This window comes from Eretmochelys imbricata, chromosome 6 (assembly GCF_965152235.1).
Source record: "Eretmochelys imbricata isolate rEreImb1 chromosome 6, rEreImb1.hap1, whole genome shotgun sequence".
In the NCBI taxonomy this organism is placed as follows: Eukaryota; Metazoa; Chordata; order Testudines; family Cheloniidae; genus Eretmochelys; species Eretmochelys imbricata.
This window is the reverse complement of record NC_135577.1, coordinates 34,950,086-34,970,201: the sequence shown is the minus strand read 5'-3', so window position 1 is coordinate 34,970,201 and position 20,116 is coordinate 34,950,086. Positions and strand designations below refer to the sequence as shown.

The 20,116-nt window shown below is 37.4% G+C and overlaps 1 protein-coding gene and 1 non-coding gene across 2 annotated transcripts in view; both read right to left on the bottom strand.

The window, feature by feature from the left end:
- IPO7 (importin 7) overlaps nt 1–20,116 on the bottom strand; it is a 46,137-nt gene that overhangs the window by 3,624 nt on the left and 22,397 nt on the right. Inside the window, exons 9-24 of the mRNA XM_077818396.1 lie at nt 15,213–15,347; nt 14,253–14,352; nt 12,986–13,062; nt 12,442–12,558; nt 11,382–11,471; nt 10,697–10,862; nt 9,946–10,106; nt 8,839–8,967; nt 7,009–7,075; nt 6,803–6,928; nt 6,399–6,496; nt 4,847–4,942; nt 3,570–3,790; nt 3,257–3,462; nt 2,027–2,233; nt 1,504–1,620 (exon numbers count right to left, since the gene is read on the bottom strand). Coding sequence (XP_077674522.1) covers nt 1,504–1,620; nt 2,027–2,233; nt 3,257–3,462; nt 3,570–3,790; nt 4,847–4,942; nt 6,399–6,496; nt 6,803–6,928; nt 7,009–7,075; nt 8,839–8,967; nt 9,946–10,106; nt 10,697–10,862; nt 11,382–11,471; nt 12,442–12,558; nt 12,986–13,062; nt 14,253–14,352; nt 15,213–15,347 — 2,113 coding nt within the window. The remainder of the gene's footprint in view (nt 1–1,503; nt 1,621–2,026; nt 2,234–3,256; nt 3,463–3,569; nt 3,791–4,846; nt 4,943–6,398; nt 6,497–6,802; nt 6,929–7,008; nt 7,076–8,838; nt 8,968–9,945; nt 10,107–10,696; nt 10,863–11,381; nt 11,472–12,441; nt 12,559–12,985; nt 13,063–14,252; nt 14,353–15,212; nt 15,348–20,116) is intronic.
- Nucleotides 11,010–11,191, bottom strand: LOC144267183 (small nucleolar RNA SNORA23). Its single transcript, XR_013346554.1, has one exon. It is a non-coding gene; the product is annotated as a small nucleolar RNA SNORA23 (small nucleolar RNA).

Sequence of the window (20,116 nt, the reverse complement as noted above, 5' to 3'; positions counted from 1 at the left end):
GAAAATATTCTCTTTTCTAATCTTAAGAACTTTAATCTATTATGCTTGTATTGAATAATGATGGTTAATACTGTAGTATTTTATAAACCTGTTAATGAATGAATAAAGTGGCCATTTTAGAGAAATCCTCCGGTGGTTGATGCCCTTTCTGCCCAGGCTGCCATAGACCATATTCTGTGTACTGTAGCACATGATCCACCCTAGCTAAAGATGGTCTCGATGCTTTCAGGCCCAGGCATTTAGAAAGAAAGGAAACAAATAATGCTTTCCAGACGGTCAGCTCTACTAAGTTATTTGCACCACTGCTCACATTTACAATATGCCAGACTGTTTGTATCATGTGTTGAGGTTTTGTATTAGCTAAAGGAAGACTACTTGCTTGTGAGGCACTGGAGATGTGGGGAGCAGGGTGGAAAAGGTAAACCTTGGTTACAAGACTGTGGAGTACAAAATACACAGTCCTCAAGGATGGTACAGTCAGTTACATGTTCTTCAAGAGCAGAGATTTTGGAGATTCTTCTTACCGACATGATTGCAGCTAGGAAATAAGTCAAGGACAGTCAGGAGGATTCTAGTTTCCTTGCCAGGTGACTTGATTATCCACTTTGGAATGAACCTCCAATGGGACATCCTTTCCCTTAAGTGGACGGGAGGCCTGGAGTTTTGGACTTCCTCCTAAAGAGTCCTTGATCATGGAGATGAAATTCCAACTTGCTGAGTCCCAAGAGATGAAGAGGACTGATCCATACTTGCAGAGGAGACTCTAAAAGAGTCTCTGCTTTATGGGGGAGGAGAAGCATCCACAGACCCAAACAAGCCACATAGACCAAGGCCTGTCACCCAGCAGAGTGAGATTACATGAGCAGAGAACAACTGTGGCAGAACTTTGCTCCTCCAACTCCTGGGAGGTCTCCTTGTATTTTGCGTACCTCATGGTCTTCAGCCTGTTCTGTTTGCCTGCTCCATTGTGATGGGGGAGGAGACAAAAAACAAAACAAAGGAGCGTGGCAGGTGGTCCCTGTTTGGAGAGCAAAGCCATGGAAGTTGTGCTTATTGCTGCCTACTCTCCCAATCAGCTTTAGAAGTTAAGACTACAATAGTGGGAACAGAGACATTACTCTATTTGGATCACTGGAGGCACAGAAACAGGCAGAAGTACAGAAGGGCCTAGAACCTTGTGGGCAAGTCTGAACCACCTCCAATATATATTTCGAGAGAGATCACTATTCAGTAAACAATTTTAAGCAGAAATATTGACAGTGTTACATTATCAAAAGCTAAAACATTAAGCTGTAAGTTAATGCTGAACTATTCAAAACACACTAATTATCCTCTCTCCTTTGGGCTTCCCACTGCAACCCACACACTCTATTTATGTCTTATTAACATGTAAGTTTTTTTGGATAGGGTCTGTCCATGTTGCATGTCTTGTGAAGCACTGAGCATATCAACTTTTAAACAGTAAAAAATAATAAATGCCATAAAGTATGAATGGGAAGGTACCGTGGGCTGCCCGCCTTTGATCTGCTAGAGTTGCTATGTCCTGTAACTGTTTTCTTTGTTCTTCATTAAGACCATGTGTCAAAGCTTGGTACCAAACGGGGTTACGATTCTGAATTGCTACAAAGAAAAAAAAGGACAATTCATCTCATTAGATTATTCCATCATTCAGAACTTCTTCTCACTGCCACCTTAATCAGAAAGCAGCCTGTATTTTGACTTGGACTTCCCTTAGGAAGAGACAATACTAAGAATACAAGAAATCTTAAAATTGGTATTTCAGAAACAGATACAAGTGTTCTAAAAAGCAATGAAAATGCCTCAAAAAATGTTAATCTCTCTAACTGCTTTCAACCTTCCCTTCTCCCACCCAGTAAGCCACACTGACTTCTCTCTCTAGGGAGGGAACTAAAATTAATAATTTGTCACCAAATGACAATCCATTATGCATTTAATTTTCCAAAAACAAATTAAAATTGAATTAAAATATGTAACTGTCAGCTAGCAGATGAAATACAGTTCTTACTCTGAAAAATTGCTTTAAATATCTGATATTCATCAACAGGGTTGTCTTCATCATCAATAATTGTTGAATAGCCCTCCAGAGCAGTCTCTTCAGCATCATCTTCTTCCCAGTCCTCATCGTCTCCATCTTCTCCTGCCTGTTTTGCCAGAATCTCTAGGTATTCTTGTCCATCTTCATCAATATCATCTTCATCACTCCCTAATTCCTCTGTAAGGCGAATGTCACAGAAGAGGACTCTTTTACATACAAAGCAATGAGATTTTTATCTTCAGAATCAAATTGTTATCTTCAGGTATGATTTTGGTTATACTGATCAGTGATGGAATCAATAAAAATGTGGTTTCACACAAAAGGGGCCACTCCTCTCCACCTCTACCAGTGTCACACTTTCCTTTGTGGTCCCTTTCCTTATCTTCTGAGCAGTAGGAAAGGAACATGTTGCTGCCACAAGAAACTAGTTATTAATAAATACACTTATATGGCAAATTTTGCATGACACTTCATAAATTTAAGCAAGACATGGTCCCTAAGCCCAAGGAATTTAGCATTTAAAAAGTCCAGGCAGGAGCATGGGGAGAGGTGGAAAGTGATGGAGACTATAGATGTGGACACAGGCAAAAGTTCTGCAAAAGTTTGAACTTCATGCAGAAAGACAAAGAAGAGATCTGAAGAGGAGGAAGACTGATCGGAGAGATTGGAAAGGACGATTGTTGGATAGAGTGGAGACAGCTGATGAGGTGGAGGTTACATTACGCTAGAACAGGCAGGAAGGTGCTGTTTCAGATACAGATTCAAAGCACCAGAACATGGGACACTCTGTAGCACAGCTGGAGTGTGGAGGAACAAGAGGTCCACCTACAGCTCTCTTTCTGTGCCCCTCACTCATGGTTCAAATAGATGCAAGGGGGAAAGGTCTGTCCCAGCAATAACCCCCTGGGAATCAGGGGATGTCTATAAAAAGAGCCGGCCCAAGACAACTCTGGAGAGAAGCAGCCCAGGAATCTCATCCGTAAAAAAAGTTTACTTCTGCTCCAGTCAGGAAAATTGCCAAACTGATCCATAAAAGGGCTAAAAAGAAGCTCCAAAGCCCCAGCACTAGCTTTATCTGTGGAGGTAGAGGACTGTGGGGAATTACAGGAAGGGGCTGGCCGTCCCCATGCTCTAGAGACTGTCGGACATGGAGGGGACACAAGACATTGAAATTTAACAGTACTGTTTCGGTTTCCTTACCAGTTTCCTCATCTTCTTCAGCTTCATCATCATCATCACTGTCATTTTCATGCTCTGCATGGCAAGCGTATGCTCTTTTCAATCCATTAAATAAAAGGATAAAAGCTGGCAAGATCTGTCCTGAAACTTGATTTAAAACCTGTGGTATTTGCTCCAGATCAATAAGAGCGCACAAGCCCAGCACACACATCTTTCTATCATGAAGTCTAAAATACAAAACAACAACATTTTATATCTACTTATTTCCAATTTCTAAAAATAGAAAATAGGTGGTAGACTACACATGGCAGTCTTCAAACTGAGAGCAGCTTACCCCAAGAAACAGTCTACATCATTAAGCCACTGTGTAATGAAGTGATTAGTGACAGGCTCCACGTTATTGGGGAAACGAAGATTTTCCAAGGTATTTAATAACAGATGAGGGTTGTAATACAAAGCAGCTATGGCAACCTGGAGGCACATCGTTCGCAGTTCACTTGTTTTCACCTCTCTGGTCAATCTCTCTAATGCAGCTTCCACAAACAAAGGTATACACTGGAAGAGATTGATCCATTAAAATACTGAGTTTATAACGGTTCTAACACCCTTCCCCCCCCAAAAGCAAGAGTTAATTATATACACAACATGGAATAATTAGATATATAATTTTAACAACAGTATTTCATAGGTACAGTTGCAGAATGGTACATAACACTGCTGAATTAGCAGTCTGGTGCACAAATATACCTGAGGTCATACACATAGATGAAATAAAACAGTAAGTAACGCCAAGGATATTAACACCTCAGTGTTAAATTGGTGGTAGAAGTCAAGCCAACGCGAATGAAATACATCATTAACTGTGAGTAAACCTATATGTAGTACTTGGGTTTGTAATATTACCCATGATAGCCATACTAAAGATATTTAAGTGTATGTTTAATTCCCCAATAATTCTGTAATCTTGTTTTTTAAAAAACTAGCTGGTGTAAATAGAATATGATCATCAGTAACTCCAGAAAACAGACTTAGTCACTTCCCATGTTAAAAAAAAACAACACACCTTTGACTTTTTACTGTAGTAATGTCAGTTATTAATACTGGAGAACAGCATTACAGGATGTAACTCAAGATATCCAGCAGAAGTGTGAGAATAGTTTCTCTGCTTCCCTAAGCAGAGGGTTAGCAGTATTATTTCAACACAGATTAGGTTTTCTTTAAAACACAATCTGAAGAAATTATTGCGTCCCTACAGATGGTGCTTTTTTGCCAGTACAAAAAGGGATGCTACGGGCGTCACCCTCTTTCTTCATTCTGGGCTGCCATGTGGTCCATTAAATCTTTCCCTTGCACTCAAGTGCATTACAGAATTTAATCCAACAGCGAAAAGACGTAGTCTGCTCTTAAACTGTGCTCCCTCATGCATGGAAGTGTTTTGGATTGTCAGATGCACTCTACCTCTGGAGGCAAAGTATGCTCTTTAGCTCTACCAGTGCTGCCTAATAATACTCCTAGCACTGCAGTATGATATCTCAGCAGATACTGTTAGTTTCACTAAAACATGGTGGATTTTGTCACATGATTTTAAGATAGCAAGCAGATGTAACTAACCTGATCAATGCCACGCCCTTTGCACTGTAAAATGATGACTTCCAATAGCTTTGCTGCATGGCATTCTGCATCTTCTCCTGCAACTCCGGTAAGGACCTGAAAAACAGTAGACTACTGTTAGTTTTCTGCTTATGGATAAAAGATGTTTTCGATATTCTGTTTTTCTCTGAGAAGTTAATGTACAACTAAGATCTCTATTAAAATACTAGTGTCCTATAAAAACTAGAGTGCCATTTCCAGCTTTCATCAGTGAAGAAGAGAAACAAAAGGGAATAAACTTCAACAAAGGTTCAGGATCATAACTGGAGATATGTAAGTGGAGCAAAAAAAATGATTGCAGCTAACAACCATCTACTTGTGCTGCAAAAATATTGAATCTTAGTATGTATACAAGTTTATAGGAGTACGTGCATAAGAAGTGCTTATAGCCATTTTGAAAACGTTTATTTGTGCAAAAGATTCACTGAATAGTTATCTGAACAATTCACATAGAATTTTATAAAGCCTGTTTATAACATTTTTGTTGTCCAACCAGGGACCAGAAAATACTATAAAAATCTAGGACTAACCACATGGCACTAATAGAAAACAAGTAGTAAGAACTGACAATGACCAGGTCACAAATAATTAAGATGGTTTGTTTGCAAGAACTACTCAATTACAAAATAAACAGATGAAAAATCAACCTGTTTGCAGCTAATTCACAAACACAAAAAGGGCTATAACTCTTCAGATAAGTTATTCACAACAAAATTCAAACACTTCCAATCATAGACTCAACCAAAGGAAATAATGTTAGCACTTCAATCTAAAGAGCAGCTTGGTGCAGAGTTCAGATAACAAGACTCACGTATACAATACACAAGTCCTGAAGAGAAAACGAACTGTATTTGAGAAGGTTTGCATTTCCCTAGGCTAACTAGGGCTAAGGTTTCAAAGAATGCGATATACCCCTACATATTGAGAAGATTAAAATGCCAAGGACAGAAAATGTTGAGAGGCAGTGTAGTCCAGTGGAAAAGATGGTGAACCAGGAGCCAGGAGACCAGGGTTCTATCCCCAGCTCTACCACAAATCTGCCGTGTGGCCCTGGGCAAGTAATTTCATCTCCCTGTGCCTGTTTCACTTGCCACGTTATTTATCTTGTCTATTTAGATTTAATCTCCTACTACATGTTTGCATAATAAAGCTCCAATTTCAAATGGGACTCTAGGCACTGTTGTAATACAAATAATACAAGACGATGACGACTGACTCCAGCCATTGCCCGTGCATATTTCTAATATTCTTATGTGATGCACAACTTATTGGGGGGCAGGAGGGAGTTTACTTTAACTAAACCCCTGATAGTGACTTGGTAAATTCCTTTTTTTCAGCTGCTGTTCCTTGCAGAGTCACGGCAAATACCAAACAACATATATCCGAAGGATACAATTTAAAAAAGTCTCCAGTTTGAGAGTCTATTGTTGTAAAAGGAAGTACATTTTTACAAAAATTTTTTTTCCATTTTGTACACAGGCCAGTAAGTTTTAGACAGAAGGAGTCTACCTACCTTTTTACACATACTGTAGATCATTTCAAGATATTTTGTGTCAGACAGAAGCGTGTCTGTATCGACAGTTACATAATTATGCAAGAGAGGCATCATATCTATTAAATAAGAATAATCGATTAGCCGTTCTGTGTATTTTTTACAACACTAGCTGTTAATACGTAGCTTTCAGGCTTATTGTAAGCTAGTTAAACATGGTGTTGGATACTACAGTAGGATGTCACCTGACAAACCTGGTTATATAGATGGCTTGAGCAAAACTATTTTGGTCAAAATAACGTACAGCAAATATAACTCTGTTCTGAACATTGGTTAAATTGCAATCGAGATTTATTTCATTTATGCCGCAACACAAATATATCAAACCCACTAATCTTAAGACATTTTTTATTAGGATTTCTTACCTGTAAAGTAATCAAAGCCATCCTGCTGAAAAACTTCAAAAACAAGAGGCAAAAGCTGCCACATCTGTGCAGAGACTTGCTGACATGTCAGACTGTGAGCCAAGGAAAAGATCTCTTCATAGAATTCTAAAATGGAAGTAGCACTTTAGCACTAAATTTAATGCTAATGACAGGCAAATAATTGACACAAACAAGGAGACACATACCTAAAACATGCTGCTGTAAAACTGTTCCAATAACTTGCAAACAGATCCCTTCCAATTGTTGCGTAATCTGAAAGAGAAAGTTTAAATGAGTTTCAAGCACATGTAAAAACTGGTTTTAAATAAGTTTTAAAATAAAATTCTGTAAAGTACCTTTACTAGAGTGTCACCTTCTAACAAACATTACAAGATTACGTATCTCTTGAATACCACATGTATTATAACTGCACCATTATAGCTAAAGATCTGTTAGCCTCTCTTTAATGCCATCTTTTTCCTGGAACACCATTCTTCTTTGGATCTTGGAGGAATCTCATTTAGGTATGTTTTTGCTTATACTTACTGTTACTCTTATTTTAATTTAGTTTTTGAGTAACATTTTTAGTCCCCATTAAAAAAATAATAAATGAATACATATAACACAACAGTAAACTAGTTAAGAAACCAGAACGTCCCTTGGTTTGTTATATGGCAGCATCATGTTATGAGCTTTGACACAAAAGTCTTAGGGTACATCTACACTGCAATTAGACACCTGTGGCAGCTGACTTAGCTCAGGGATTTTTAATGGCTATGTAGACATTTGGGCTCAGGCTGTAGCCTGAGCTCTGGGACCCTCCCATGATCCAGGCTCCAGTCCAAGCACGAACATCTACAGCACAATTAAACAGCCTCTTATCCCAAACCCAAGTCAGCTGGCATGGACAAGCTGTGTGTTTTTAATTGCAGTATAGGCATACCCTTAGTATGCTTCCTTAACCAAGACCTCTGGAACTTTAAGAACATATTTAGTACCAAGCCGTTTAGGCACCATGGAATTAAAACATTTATCAGAAGTCAGTAGCTGTAGTAGCATAACACTCAGTAATGTAGCTACATCAATCTTTGCTGGAGTATTTTACAACACAGACTAAGGCTGTGTCTACACTACAGAGGCTATGCTGGCAGAGTTATGCCAGCAGAGCCCCCTAGTGTAGCTGCAGGATATGTCTATGCTAGAAACACCAGGGTGGAACAGATGCAGCTGCACCACTGTGGTACGTCAGGGAATGCCTACACTTAAAATGGCACAGCAGTACAGCTGCATAGCTGGAGCGCTTTAGTGCACACTACTAATGCAGACAGGAGGGCTTCGCCCATCAGCGTAGGTAATCCACCTCCTCAAGAGGCAGTAACTAGGTCAGCCCTGTCTAGAATGGGGATTAGGTCGGCAGAGCTATGTCTTTCAGGGGTGAATATTTTTCATACCCTTGACTGACAGATATGCCGGTGTAAGTTTTAAGTGCCAACCATGCCAAAGTCAATAAAGAAAAAACCCTACACTGAGTTTGGCCTTATGCAGATTTTCCAATACTTTGCTGCATGGCAGACAGCAAACTGATACATCAGCAGGAAATGGACACAATATTGTAAGTTGATTACTGACGCATTTATTTTCCTCCAAGGGTAGACGGCACCAAGTCAGACATTTGTCAGTACAGCTGACAAGACTGTTACATTTGCTACAGACAAACTGAACAAATGACATCACTCAATTTTAGTGGTTACTGCCTCTATCTGCTGGTACACAAGAATTATATCCAAGTATCTGGACTGCTACAGAAATGTGTAAAATGTCCAAGATCTTAAATGGTTATGGCTCCTAGATTGTACATGCAACATAGTTATGATTTTATACCTGTGTGTGTAGGTGTAAATAAGCTTAACAGATTTTTAACTAAAAGGATTTTAAAACATTGGCAGAAAGCATATTGTTGGATTTTTATTCAATGTACAATAACTATTTTCCAGCATCTTAGGGCACTTAATTGCTTTGAAAGAGTTTTTCCTTACCTCTTTGTGATCTTCAACTACACTGAGGAGTGTATCAATGGTATTCAAAATTCCCATTGCTGTCACTGCTTTGTCATCACTGCCTTCTTCATCTGGTCCAGTCTGAATGACTTGGTTAAATGTCATTGCCTGCACAGTAACAGTAAAATCCCAGGTAAGTGTGTCACTCAAGTAGTTTAATTAAAGAAGGTACGCTTGGGGGATAGACTATTGTACAAGTTTGAGACTCTGTACACTGAACTTTTAAGATATCGTGTGTTAAAAAAATCAGTACAGGTGAATGCCAACTATTTGAAATATCCCTCAAGATCAGAATTTTGTTTTTCCAAATTCCCATTTTCCAAAATCCCAAATTTCTCAATTCTGTCTAAAGTCATTTGAATAATCAGGGTTTATCTGTATATGAATAAAGTAGATTTGCAATTATAAATAAAGAAATAACATTTACAATACAGACCCCAGGGCTAACTCAACAGTTTACAAAAACAAAGATGACTGATTCAAAAACAGAATAGAATTAGTAGTTTTGTACCAGATAGGTAAAGTGGATTACTGCACATATATTACTAATTCACAGGAAACGGAAAAGTGAAGTTCATTATAAACCATTAAACCTAAACACAAAGGGCCTGATTTTGAGATCAGCAGCAACCTGGCCTCTGTACTTATGAAACTGCAGGTACAACTTATGCTATGTGGATGTCCCAAGAACACAACAGGAAATTTTCAGATGCAACTAATTTAGCCTAAAACATCTAACTATTGGCACCCACAATTTACTACCAAAAACTGCTTCTAAATTTCTGTTTTAATAACTTTAGTAATGAGGTCAGTAAGACTTTTTACTCTAATCTGATTCTCAAGTGTGCTGTGAAGGGTTATCATGGCTAAAATCAGGATTACTATTTCTCTATGGAAGACATTTGCTTATTGTGCTAAGAACAGCTTACAGCTTCTGAACACAAGGTATGCGAAACATCTGCATTAACGGGTTTAAATGGGCTGGTCTAAAATCAGCTGGCAAATGACAAACCATCTTGAATATAAGGAACAAAATCCCTCATGTTGAACAAACTTCCCACGTGCGAAGTGACCAAACAGGCTTACCAAATGCTGGGTCATTTCTACTGCAATGGGAGTAACCTCTTCACTATATTCACAGATCATTTTCTGAATCACATTGGTAAGATCATCATTTTCAGTCTCTCTTATAATATGAAGCAGAGCTTGCATGACAGGTCTAATGAATGGTGTAATATATTCCTTAGCTGCAAAGTAAGTAGAAATAAAACACCAATTATGTTGATTCTTACATTCTTGTTATAAAAATCATTGTATCAGTTTAAGAAAACCAGAAATTCACACTTTAATACTACTGAAATATTTGACATGTAATAGCCTACATATATTTTTTACACAACTAAAGCCAACAGAGAGACAAAGTGTATCAACAAAGTACTATGAAACATGAAACACTTCATATTAAATTTTGTATACAGCAAAAAACTGTTAACAAATAACTATTACAAGACTCCAAATAGCAGCTGGGAATTCAGCAATACAGCAATTATATGTTACAGGTTATGTTTCTTTCTAAGCTTGCTGAGCCACGACAGAAGTTTCCTTGTCCAAAAATTACTTATGTCAAGCACTCCACTTGTTCTAACTACAGCTGGCAAATTACCATGAATAGAAATGGTAATATAAAATGAATCTCCCAGAAGGTAATTACAATACTAATACATTAGTGCTTAGCCCATGAAAATAGTGTATTATATCTTTTCTGCTTAAATTGTGTCTTCTTTAGAAATGTTACAGAGATGTTTTCTCTAACTTGAACAAAAAAAAAAAAGTGTACCTTTCTCTTGATTACTGATCAAAACCTGAAGTGCTATGGCAGCTTCCACTTTCACAGGCATTTCCCTATCATCAATCAGACAACGTCTTGTGAGTTCTAGGGCTGTCTGGAGGTTCTGGTCACTCTTAAATTTAACTTCACAGAAATAATGAAGGACCCAGCAAGCCTGTGAAAAAAATGCATCCAACAACTTCAGAAAGTGGTCATTTTAACAACACTTGTGGATTGTCAGTTCTCCAAGAAAATAATGAATAATTAATTAGTACTACAGATGTTATTTATTAACTAAAATACTAAGAACTTTTACAAATGAAGATGTTTGAGAGTTTGGAGGCTGGCCAGTGGTAGGTTTGTCTTTGAGACATCACTAGACCAGTACTATGATCTCAAGTTCATCTTTGGCCACAGGTTTTGTGTGAGCAGTATGGTCTAAATGCAAAACGCAAATGGACCATACCACCAGACACAGAGGAAAAACTATGCACACAGTACTGCAGCCATTTAAAAAATTATATGTTGCTACATCTTAAGAAATTAACACTTATGATTAAAACTTGAATTTACTTTATTATAGGAGGGATGCAAATAGTTTGTCCATTTAGAGCAAGATACAATTCAGTAAAAACTGTAAGCTATTCAATTGTAGATCAACAAGTGAATAAAAGTAAACCTTATACATTCTTACCCGTGCTCTCATATAGCCCAGCTCACTGCTGAAGAGAGGGAACACATGATTTTGCAACATGTACTCCATCTGATCTTTGTATATCTTCTTCTGCAAGAATATTAAGGCAATTACATCAGTTGGTATTTTTAAATAAAAGCCAGAAGCGGGAGAAAAAAACTGAGTTATTGTTAATCTTATTTTATACATAAAAGTGTAAATAAGGAGACAGTGTGATGTCTTAACATACCACAAAAGAAAAACAGACTTTTTACCCTTCTTAGCCCGTCTGTCACTTTGTGGCATGGCTTGCTATCTATTCACTATCACAACCAACAAGACCAATTAAGAGCAATGATTCATGGTGCAGTTTTTTTTTTAAACAATCTCTTATCTTTGGCTCACTAAGGCTTCTTTATTTTGCAGTTTCTATCTCTATTTTACACCGAAGACAAACTACCTATGACAAGGATGAAAGGGCAACCACCTCAAAAGATGGATCAGTTATAACCAAAGTAAGAGAAATCAGCTTCTTCCACGTCATCCTCTGCTACCGTAAGCAAACAAGGTTGCTAAACCTGTTACACAACTAGTTTTATACAAGAAAATGAAGCCTAAATCAGTAGGCTCTCTCTGATCAAACAAATTTTCTGACATGAACAACCAGGAATTTGATCATCAAGTGGAACTGAAGAACCTATGTAGCAATTTACTGCTTATCAAAAGGCAGCACAGCAGTTCCAAGAACCTAAAATAAGTCTCATGAAATAATTTATAATGAATGTTGTCAGAGAGTCATTCAGTTATCCACATTCCTTTGTTGTCAACACACCAGAACTATATGTGTATGTTTCTGAAGTCTAGCTTCTTGCAAGAGATTTGTATAATGAAGTCTGCAACTGTTCAAGAGCCAAATAATTAAGCTCCACCATGGAAGAGTTGTACCATGACATCTAAACCAAAATTTGAAAAATTTAGAGAGCTAATCTCGACTATTCTAATACTGGGTTGGGTGTAGAGGGGATGGGTAGAAAAGGAGAAGGAAACAGAACCAGAAAACCCACTAGAAATCAGTACTTACTTTTAGGAGAATTTCAGCCAAAGAACCAATCATATGTAGAGCACCATCTTTCTTACGGGGATCAGCATTTGGCTCTGTGAGGATCTGATAACAAAAGCCCATGGTCTTCTGCAGGACCTAGTTTGATAAGGGCTTTGTGTTAGTAAAAATAGTTCAGCCAGTCTTCTAAAATACCATTGTCAGGTCTCTAAAATACTCTCATTGTTAAAATGTATTTCATTTTTTCTTCAAAAGACTGGGTTTAGGCATTGTTTTATGCCATTGCTAAAACACCATGTTGATTTATGACTCCTGGGTGTATTAGCAAATATGGCTATCCAGCCTCAAGAAGTAAATTCATACCAACAGATGAGTACCAAAAAAAACTTCTAGAAAACAATTGGATTATTGTGACATTATGGTTCCTATGTATTAAGCAGGAAGATTTACAACCACCTTAATAGATTCTTATCTTTTGTTTCAAATATCTCAGCAAGTTGCGCAGAAAATATCAAATAAGACTATTTGGTTTGTTTAGTCCAAAGCTAATCCTTAAACAGCTTACCTCTTTTCTTTTACTACATGCTGTAAACAACAATGTCTGAGCAGCAGTTGTAGGAGAAATGAAGTCTTCAAACACATCTATTAAATAAATTTAATAGTCTATAAATTTTTGTCCATTAATGCAGTTCATAATGTTAAAATAAATTAAGGATCTAATGTAAAATAAGAGCAACAGTATTCAGACATGTCACCCAGCTGTGCCTTGATATTACAAGCATTTCAACGCAGCTCTCATATAAGAAAATTAAACTTTGAAATGACAAGATGAGACAGGACTTGAGTTTTCTGGCACAGAAACATTCCACCCTTTGTCAGCATGATGTCAAATTTTTGCAATTGTAAGATCCCCAGGGCCAGGACTTTCTCTTATATCTGCAAAAGATCTAACATACTAATTACACTGGGAAAATATTTTTTAGTTGTAATAAGGAGGCAAAACTGGGAGAGCTGAAAACAAACTAGGTCTTTAATTCTCTTCTTATTCAACCTTCTTCAGAGGCTTTCAGAACCCTTGTCAATAGCCATATGGTTTGCATTTTGGGGTTTAGCCCATAGGGCAAAGAATATACCATTGGGATCTAGGCAGCCTAAAGTCCTAAGTGTATCAAAAAGCCTTCATGAAGGTCCAATTCCTTCACTTTCACACCCCTCTTGAACAGGCTACAAAGACTTTTAGAACACTTCAAAAGACAATGAAGAGCCAGTGGAAAACATCATAAAAATGAACAGAACACCCAAAACTTCCATGGCTATATTAGTCTCTATATGGGTACATCTATTTCGAATTATGCCTTGTGTAAAGCATTACTTGACCTTGTAATAAGAAATTTTGGCACATGGTAAAGATCAGCATCTGAAAAGTAGCTACTGTATGTAAGCCATACATGCTTTTAACAATTAAATTTAACTGCATTTTTAAAGAAAAACAAAAAACAGCATTAGCCAATCTAAACAACCTTCTGTAATTTTAAAACTTAGCTCTTTTACAGCTATGAAGAAGTTATTGCACCACCATATAAACATCTTGTGTTCACACACACACACGTTGTTCACCTACAGTGAGAACCAAGATAGCTGCATTTAAGGTATCTGTAGCCATGCTGACAAGCACTGATTTATTACCTCACTTAAGAAAAGTGCACTACACTTAAACAAAAAAAACAAACAAAAAACCCTAGTTACCTCTATTTTCACAATGGACTTCTTAAAATACTGGCTTCGTTTGGCATTATATTTATTAATGTGTATGTAAATTTTAAAATTCTCACCAAACTTCATACGTATGTATTCATAGGGGTCTTCTTGCCACAGCTCCTCATCAGCATCTGTATAGCACATCAGTGGAAATATAACATCTTGGATAATTCCCTGCAATTAAAGTGTTACAAAAAAAGGACGTAACCTATTAAATCAATCATCATTTGCTTTCTTCTATTGAAAAAATTTAAAATTTTCTCTTACATCAATTTTAGATATGGGATGGATTATACGGTCATAACAGATAAAAGCCAACTGCTTCCAATTAAAGGACGACCTGCAATGCAATGCAAGCCATTGTGTTTGCTTTGGGTAATGGAGTATTGAGCTGCTAAAGGTGGCATAAATTTTGTTGCTGGCATTAACTCTGAACTTGTGTGGTGTTGCATTGTATGTACAATTCTTGATCCATTAAGAATACAAATAGTTTAACTATTAGGCTCAGTATGCTAAAGGGCTGCTGATGAAACTGCATGATTGTTTTGGGATCTTATTTATATTGTGAGGGCTTATTTAAAACAGTTTCCATTTGGATGTCTTAGTTCACACCATTGTATTAAGCCATTATGATACTAATACAAATGCACTCTATGTTTTACATTTTAAAAGAGCGTCCAAGTCCACGATAAGGAGCATCAACCAATCTGGGTTTTAGCCTTTAGTGGGGCTGCAATCCTGCAAAGACACATGCTTGAAATCAATGGGACTATTCACAAGCCTAAAGTAGAAGTCTTTGCAGGACTGGGGCCTAAATATTGCAAATGTTTTTGTTTCATCCAGAGAAAATGAATATTTCAACTATGCTAATGTAACAAGATGTGCTTCCCCAGAGCAGACCTGAAAGCTCAATAAACAATTTATAATACAAGCTCATACACCTTAAATTCTAGTAGGGATAGAGAGTTTATAAACAAACTGACTTATACATAGTAATTTGGTCATTTAGATGCTATTCCCAGAAAATGTTTTACTTGAATATGGGGCTTCAGATTCTTCCAGGTCACAGCATGTGACACTCCTTGATTGATGTAGTTCAGTGTTTGCTGAAGAACTCTAGGAGCCATGTACTGCTTTTCCTTGTACTGATACAGCACCTTCAGCAACACCTGTGAAAATCAAGTCTCATTAACAGCTTCTAGAAATCTGAACACCTTACCAGTAACCAAGAAGCCATTTAATCCGCAGGACCGCCCACACAAAGCCCCTCACAGTCTTGCAAATGTAAACAGATTTTTACTACACTACAATAGTGTTGACTAGTCTAAGTTAACATGTGACGGGTTCCTCTGGTCTGTGCCACGTCCAATTCTTCAACACAAGTTTAGTTAATTTGCTCAGGTAATTTTTATAGTGTTCATGGGAGATGGTGGACTGACAGCCCTGGAGACTGAAGTCCTTTATTTAACCAAACAGGTATGGCTCATGCAGCAATAGTGCAAGTTCTCCACACTCCACCATCAGAAAATGCCTTCTGGGAAAGGAGAGAAGATGGGCCTCAGAACTGTCTGGGTAACAGTGACTCATGCTAACTCTACCCACCACCACAACACAGGATGATGGGTCCTTTCTCCCCTGAGATAAGGAAGTTAATGAGCACCACTGACATTTCATCTTGCAATTCTTTTTGCAGACCCAGCTGCTGCACTGCTTGGCCTGCCAAACTGCTTGGCCTCCTTGGCTGGGGCCTTCCAGCTGTTTGCTGCTTCATGTTTGAATTTAATATGGCATTATGGAGGTGTATCAGTCACCTCATATAACATACATGTATAATAAAACCCTTAATTCAAAACACAACATGCAACAGAGAGGGTAGAGGGCTGGCTCCATTTTCCTTCTCGTATGCCTCCTGGCCCTATTTTTCTAAGGGGATAGGGCTCCTCCAGGTAAGTCTAGCAATTTAAATTCTGTCAAGCCAAGGGCTGACTGCAAACCAGAACTTGGATCCACTGCATTAATTATTGGTATTTAATCTCCAAGTGATTGGACGAGTCTGGGGACCAACGTCCTGCAAAATTTCCCTGCAGCTCAGCCCAAGCCTGTAATACCACAATTGTTCTGAAAGAAGCAACTGGTGGGACTAAAGGGAGAAGTCAAGTTCAGTCTCTATGCTTAGTTGATGTTTTGTCTCTTTGATAAGACTGAAAAACTGATTAAAAGAAAAGTATCCACTGGGAAAATGTCATTCACATCTATCAATCCTCCGAAACCTTACCAGTAGTGAAATATGGATGAAGATGAGATCCAATTATTTTGAAAAATAATTCAGTTTAAAAAAAAAAATCTATACATGAGATTACAAAGTTGCCTTAGACTGTCACAGGAGTTTAACTAGGGATCTATCCACATATTCACGATGGACATCGCTACTTTCTAAATTGTTTCATGATTTTTGCCTATATATTAGCCTTCACTGAAATTGATTGGGCTCTGATCTATTAAGGTGTTTGAAAGCCCATTCATTACCTTAGCAGACTTGGAGATGCAGAATTTTACCCATCCCACTATAGATGGCTTATACATTGCCTTAGAAAGTAGAGTGGCATAGCACAAAGACTTTAAACACCCTAGATTTTATAATGGCACACCTGGGATGTCAGAAAAGCAATCCTTATTTGTATCAAAACTGCTGTTTACCCTCTTGTAAGCTAAATGAAGAGATACAGGATATGAAATTGAGTCTTGAAACTCACAGAAGATGAAGTTTGTTTTATGGATGAAACTTTGGTCTGACACCATCATTTTCTTGAAAGTGTTGAAATTCAATTGTTTTATTTTAAGAAATATTCCTTGGAAAAGTTACAGTCATTAAGATGACTACAATGATGGTTAAAAATATATTCCATGGAAAAAACCTACCATTTCTGCATCAAGACTGAGAAATGAAGTATTTAAGAAACAGATTCTCTAAGCTCTGTTATGCCTTAAAATACAGTCTTTACTAAATCTGTTAATTAAACAATAGAGTTGGAATGTCTTATACAGCCTTATATATACAGTAAGTTACAGTTCACATTCAGAATTGACTTGATTTTTAAGGCCTAATATAAAGAGCTACAAAACAAGCCAAGTTGGGGGGGGGGGGGGGGGAGAAATCACTTCAGTAAAAGATATTTTATGCTTAGTGATATTTAACCTATGAATGTGAAACAGGCTCCAAAGTTCAAAATCATTCTACTTTTGTAGTATTCTAAAATATATTCCAAACTACCAACTTTGAGCACAACTAAAGGCTAAACAACGTAAATAAATTGTTGAGATATAAGCCAAGTCAAGAGCGCATATCCTGTAATGTTATTTCCTGCATGTAAGGTTGCATCAGAAATTCCAGTTTGTATTATATATTGTATTTGACAATGAGTAGATATCAAGAGACCATACTATAGAAGGCAAAGCATAAGGGACCAGTGTTAAAACTTTCAACCTTCCGCATTTCCTGATTTCAGAGACCTTAGGTTTTTTTAGCATTAGTTAGCATTAAATTATACAATTTTGCACTGAATTCCCTTAAAGATTATCAGAACTGCTAGTAAGTTCCTTTATCTAGCTATTAAATTCTGTCGTCTCTAACTATGGGCTCATGTACACAGCCTTTTCAAAAATTTAAATTGATCAAACAACTTATATGTTTACTACTTGATAAAGTTTCCCCCTTTAAATACTTAAAACTATTGAAACAATTTCCTTTACACTTGATTTGAACTTGGTTTATTTTGTAGATATTTAAATCTAAGGAATATAGTAAGTCAATGCAGCCATTTGAGTTATGAGTACACAGTATATGGAGAAAAAGTTTTTAAAATAAACCTTATAACTCAAACACACATCCAGAACTCAGAAGCAGCTGAATATATTTTACTCAAACTCTCCACAAAACTTCACCTTTGGTCCGAGATCAAGCTTGAACATTTTTAGTTCAAATTAAATTTAAATTACCAGCAACCGAAATAGGGGAATAAAATCAAAATTGGAATTCCATCATAATTACACTGTGTGCTATGCATGGGCACATACATGCGTAAAGAGATATGGCTGCAGTGATTAGAATATAAGATGATTTCTTGTTAAACCAGTTTAAGTTCTGTGTTGGATAACAGTATCTCTGAGGATTCCTTGAAGCTGGTACATATGAATAAGAAATCAGCTTTCCCTTGCTGCTCTTATCAAATGAGCAATAGCTGAAACCTGGACAAGAGTGTTTTTGTTTTGTTTTGTTTTTTTTTAAGTTGAGGGAAAGGCCATCCAGTACAATTCTCGGATATTACTTAGTTTCACATCTTTATAGTAATTCCTTTGTTATTCCCTCAATGTTTGAATTTGAACAATAATATACAATAAATTGTGAAGATTTTCTATGAGCCAGAATACTGTGCGAATACTCTTGATCACCTCTTTCCTCACCCTCCTAACAGTAAGACTATGCTTATTTGAGTATTATCATTGGACTCACCCCTAATTCATCAGCGGAGCAGTCCAAGATTCACAGGTGTCTCAAACAGTGAAGATAATTCCAAGTAATTGATTTTGTCCCTCCCAAATGTTCTAGATTATTTTTGTTAGACGTGGGAATGCGCATAATGTGTATAAATGTTTTTTTTGGCCAGGTTTAAGAAAGTTCATCCAGAGCTACTTCTGGAAAAGATTATTAGTTTTCTTTTTCTTGGATGTTAACATCTATAACCAAGTTCCTAAATTTCCTAGTTACAGGAGCTCCACTTCCCCACTTTATTTCAGCATAACATAATCAGTTGGCTCTGGTGTTCATTTGTTCTTTGATACCAAATGTGGTAGGATAAAAGTTATATTCTGCTCTGCCCATTTCAATACAGATGGTTCAACCTTGACAGCTCAAATGACACCAATGGCATTATTGAAAACCTGTTTGCTTTTGACATTACTTATCATACTTTCCAAAGCTAATCAAATTGGGCTCAGCATCAGCCAGCTGATAAGACTTATCAGACCACTTGTCCTGTGCTACGTGGGTTCTGGAATGTACTCCCCAGGTAAGTGATCTGTTTCAAGTCTTCCCAGTTCAGCATTTTCTGGAAGAAGCTATGTTTTGTTCCCCGCCACCTCGTGGTAAGATAATCTCTTACCACTTGCTGTACATTCACTGTGCTGTTTAAGCTGTTTAGAAGAAGGAAGAGTGCAGAAACTTCATTTCTGTATGAAATTAGTACAACTAATAGCTTCACCAAGCAGTCAGAGTGACATGACGTGTCCAAAAATTTAGTGGTGGATAACCTTCAGATTACTATTCAAATAAAATCCTGGGTCGATGATCACATCCAGATAATGGATCCTTGGTGCTGGAGCTATATGATTCTTCCCATTTATCATTTGTTTTGAGAGATCCCTTCTTTCTTCTGGGAAACCCATCAGGAGATAGTAATGGGAGGAGCAGACATGTACTCTACTCCTTTCAAACAGTAATTAGGACCCTTCTGAAAATTCATGGAGATATGACCAATAGAGCCTCATATTGGCAATCAGTGATATTTTGTAACCCAAAACAGAAATATAGGAGATGGCTCTTCAACGAAGGAAGGAGCACGCCTACAGTCACCAAGAACACCTTCAGTTATTTTGTGCCAAATCTGCACTTGAACAATTTGTAATCCCACAGTGTGTATTTACTCCCCATTTCTCTTTGATAAAAACAGAGTACACGACAGAGTGTCAGTGGAACTCTTGAGCCTGTCCTCATGCGTCAGAAATTGCTTATTATTTTCTTGTGTTTCAGAGGGTCTCTTGATTTTGCAATTAAAGAAATGTTATAAGAATTTTTTCCACCATGCAGTTGAGGGATCAATTTCCTTGCGCACATGCCTAAGGCTGACCTCCACCGCTGTGCAAAAAGTCAGAGTTTTGAATA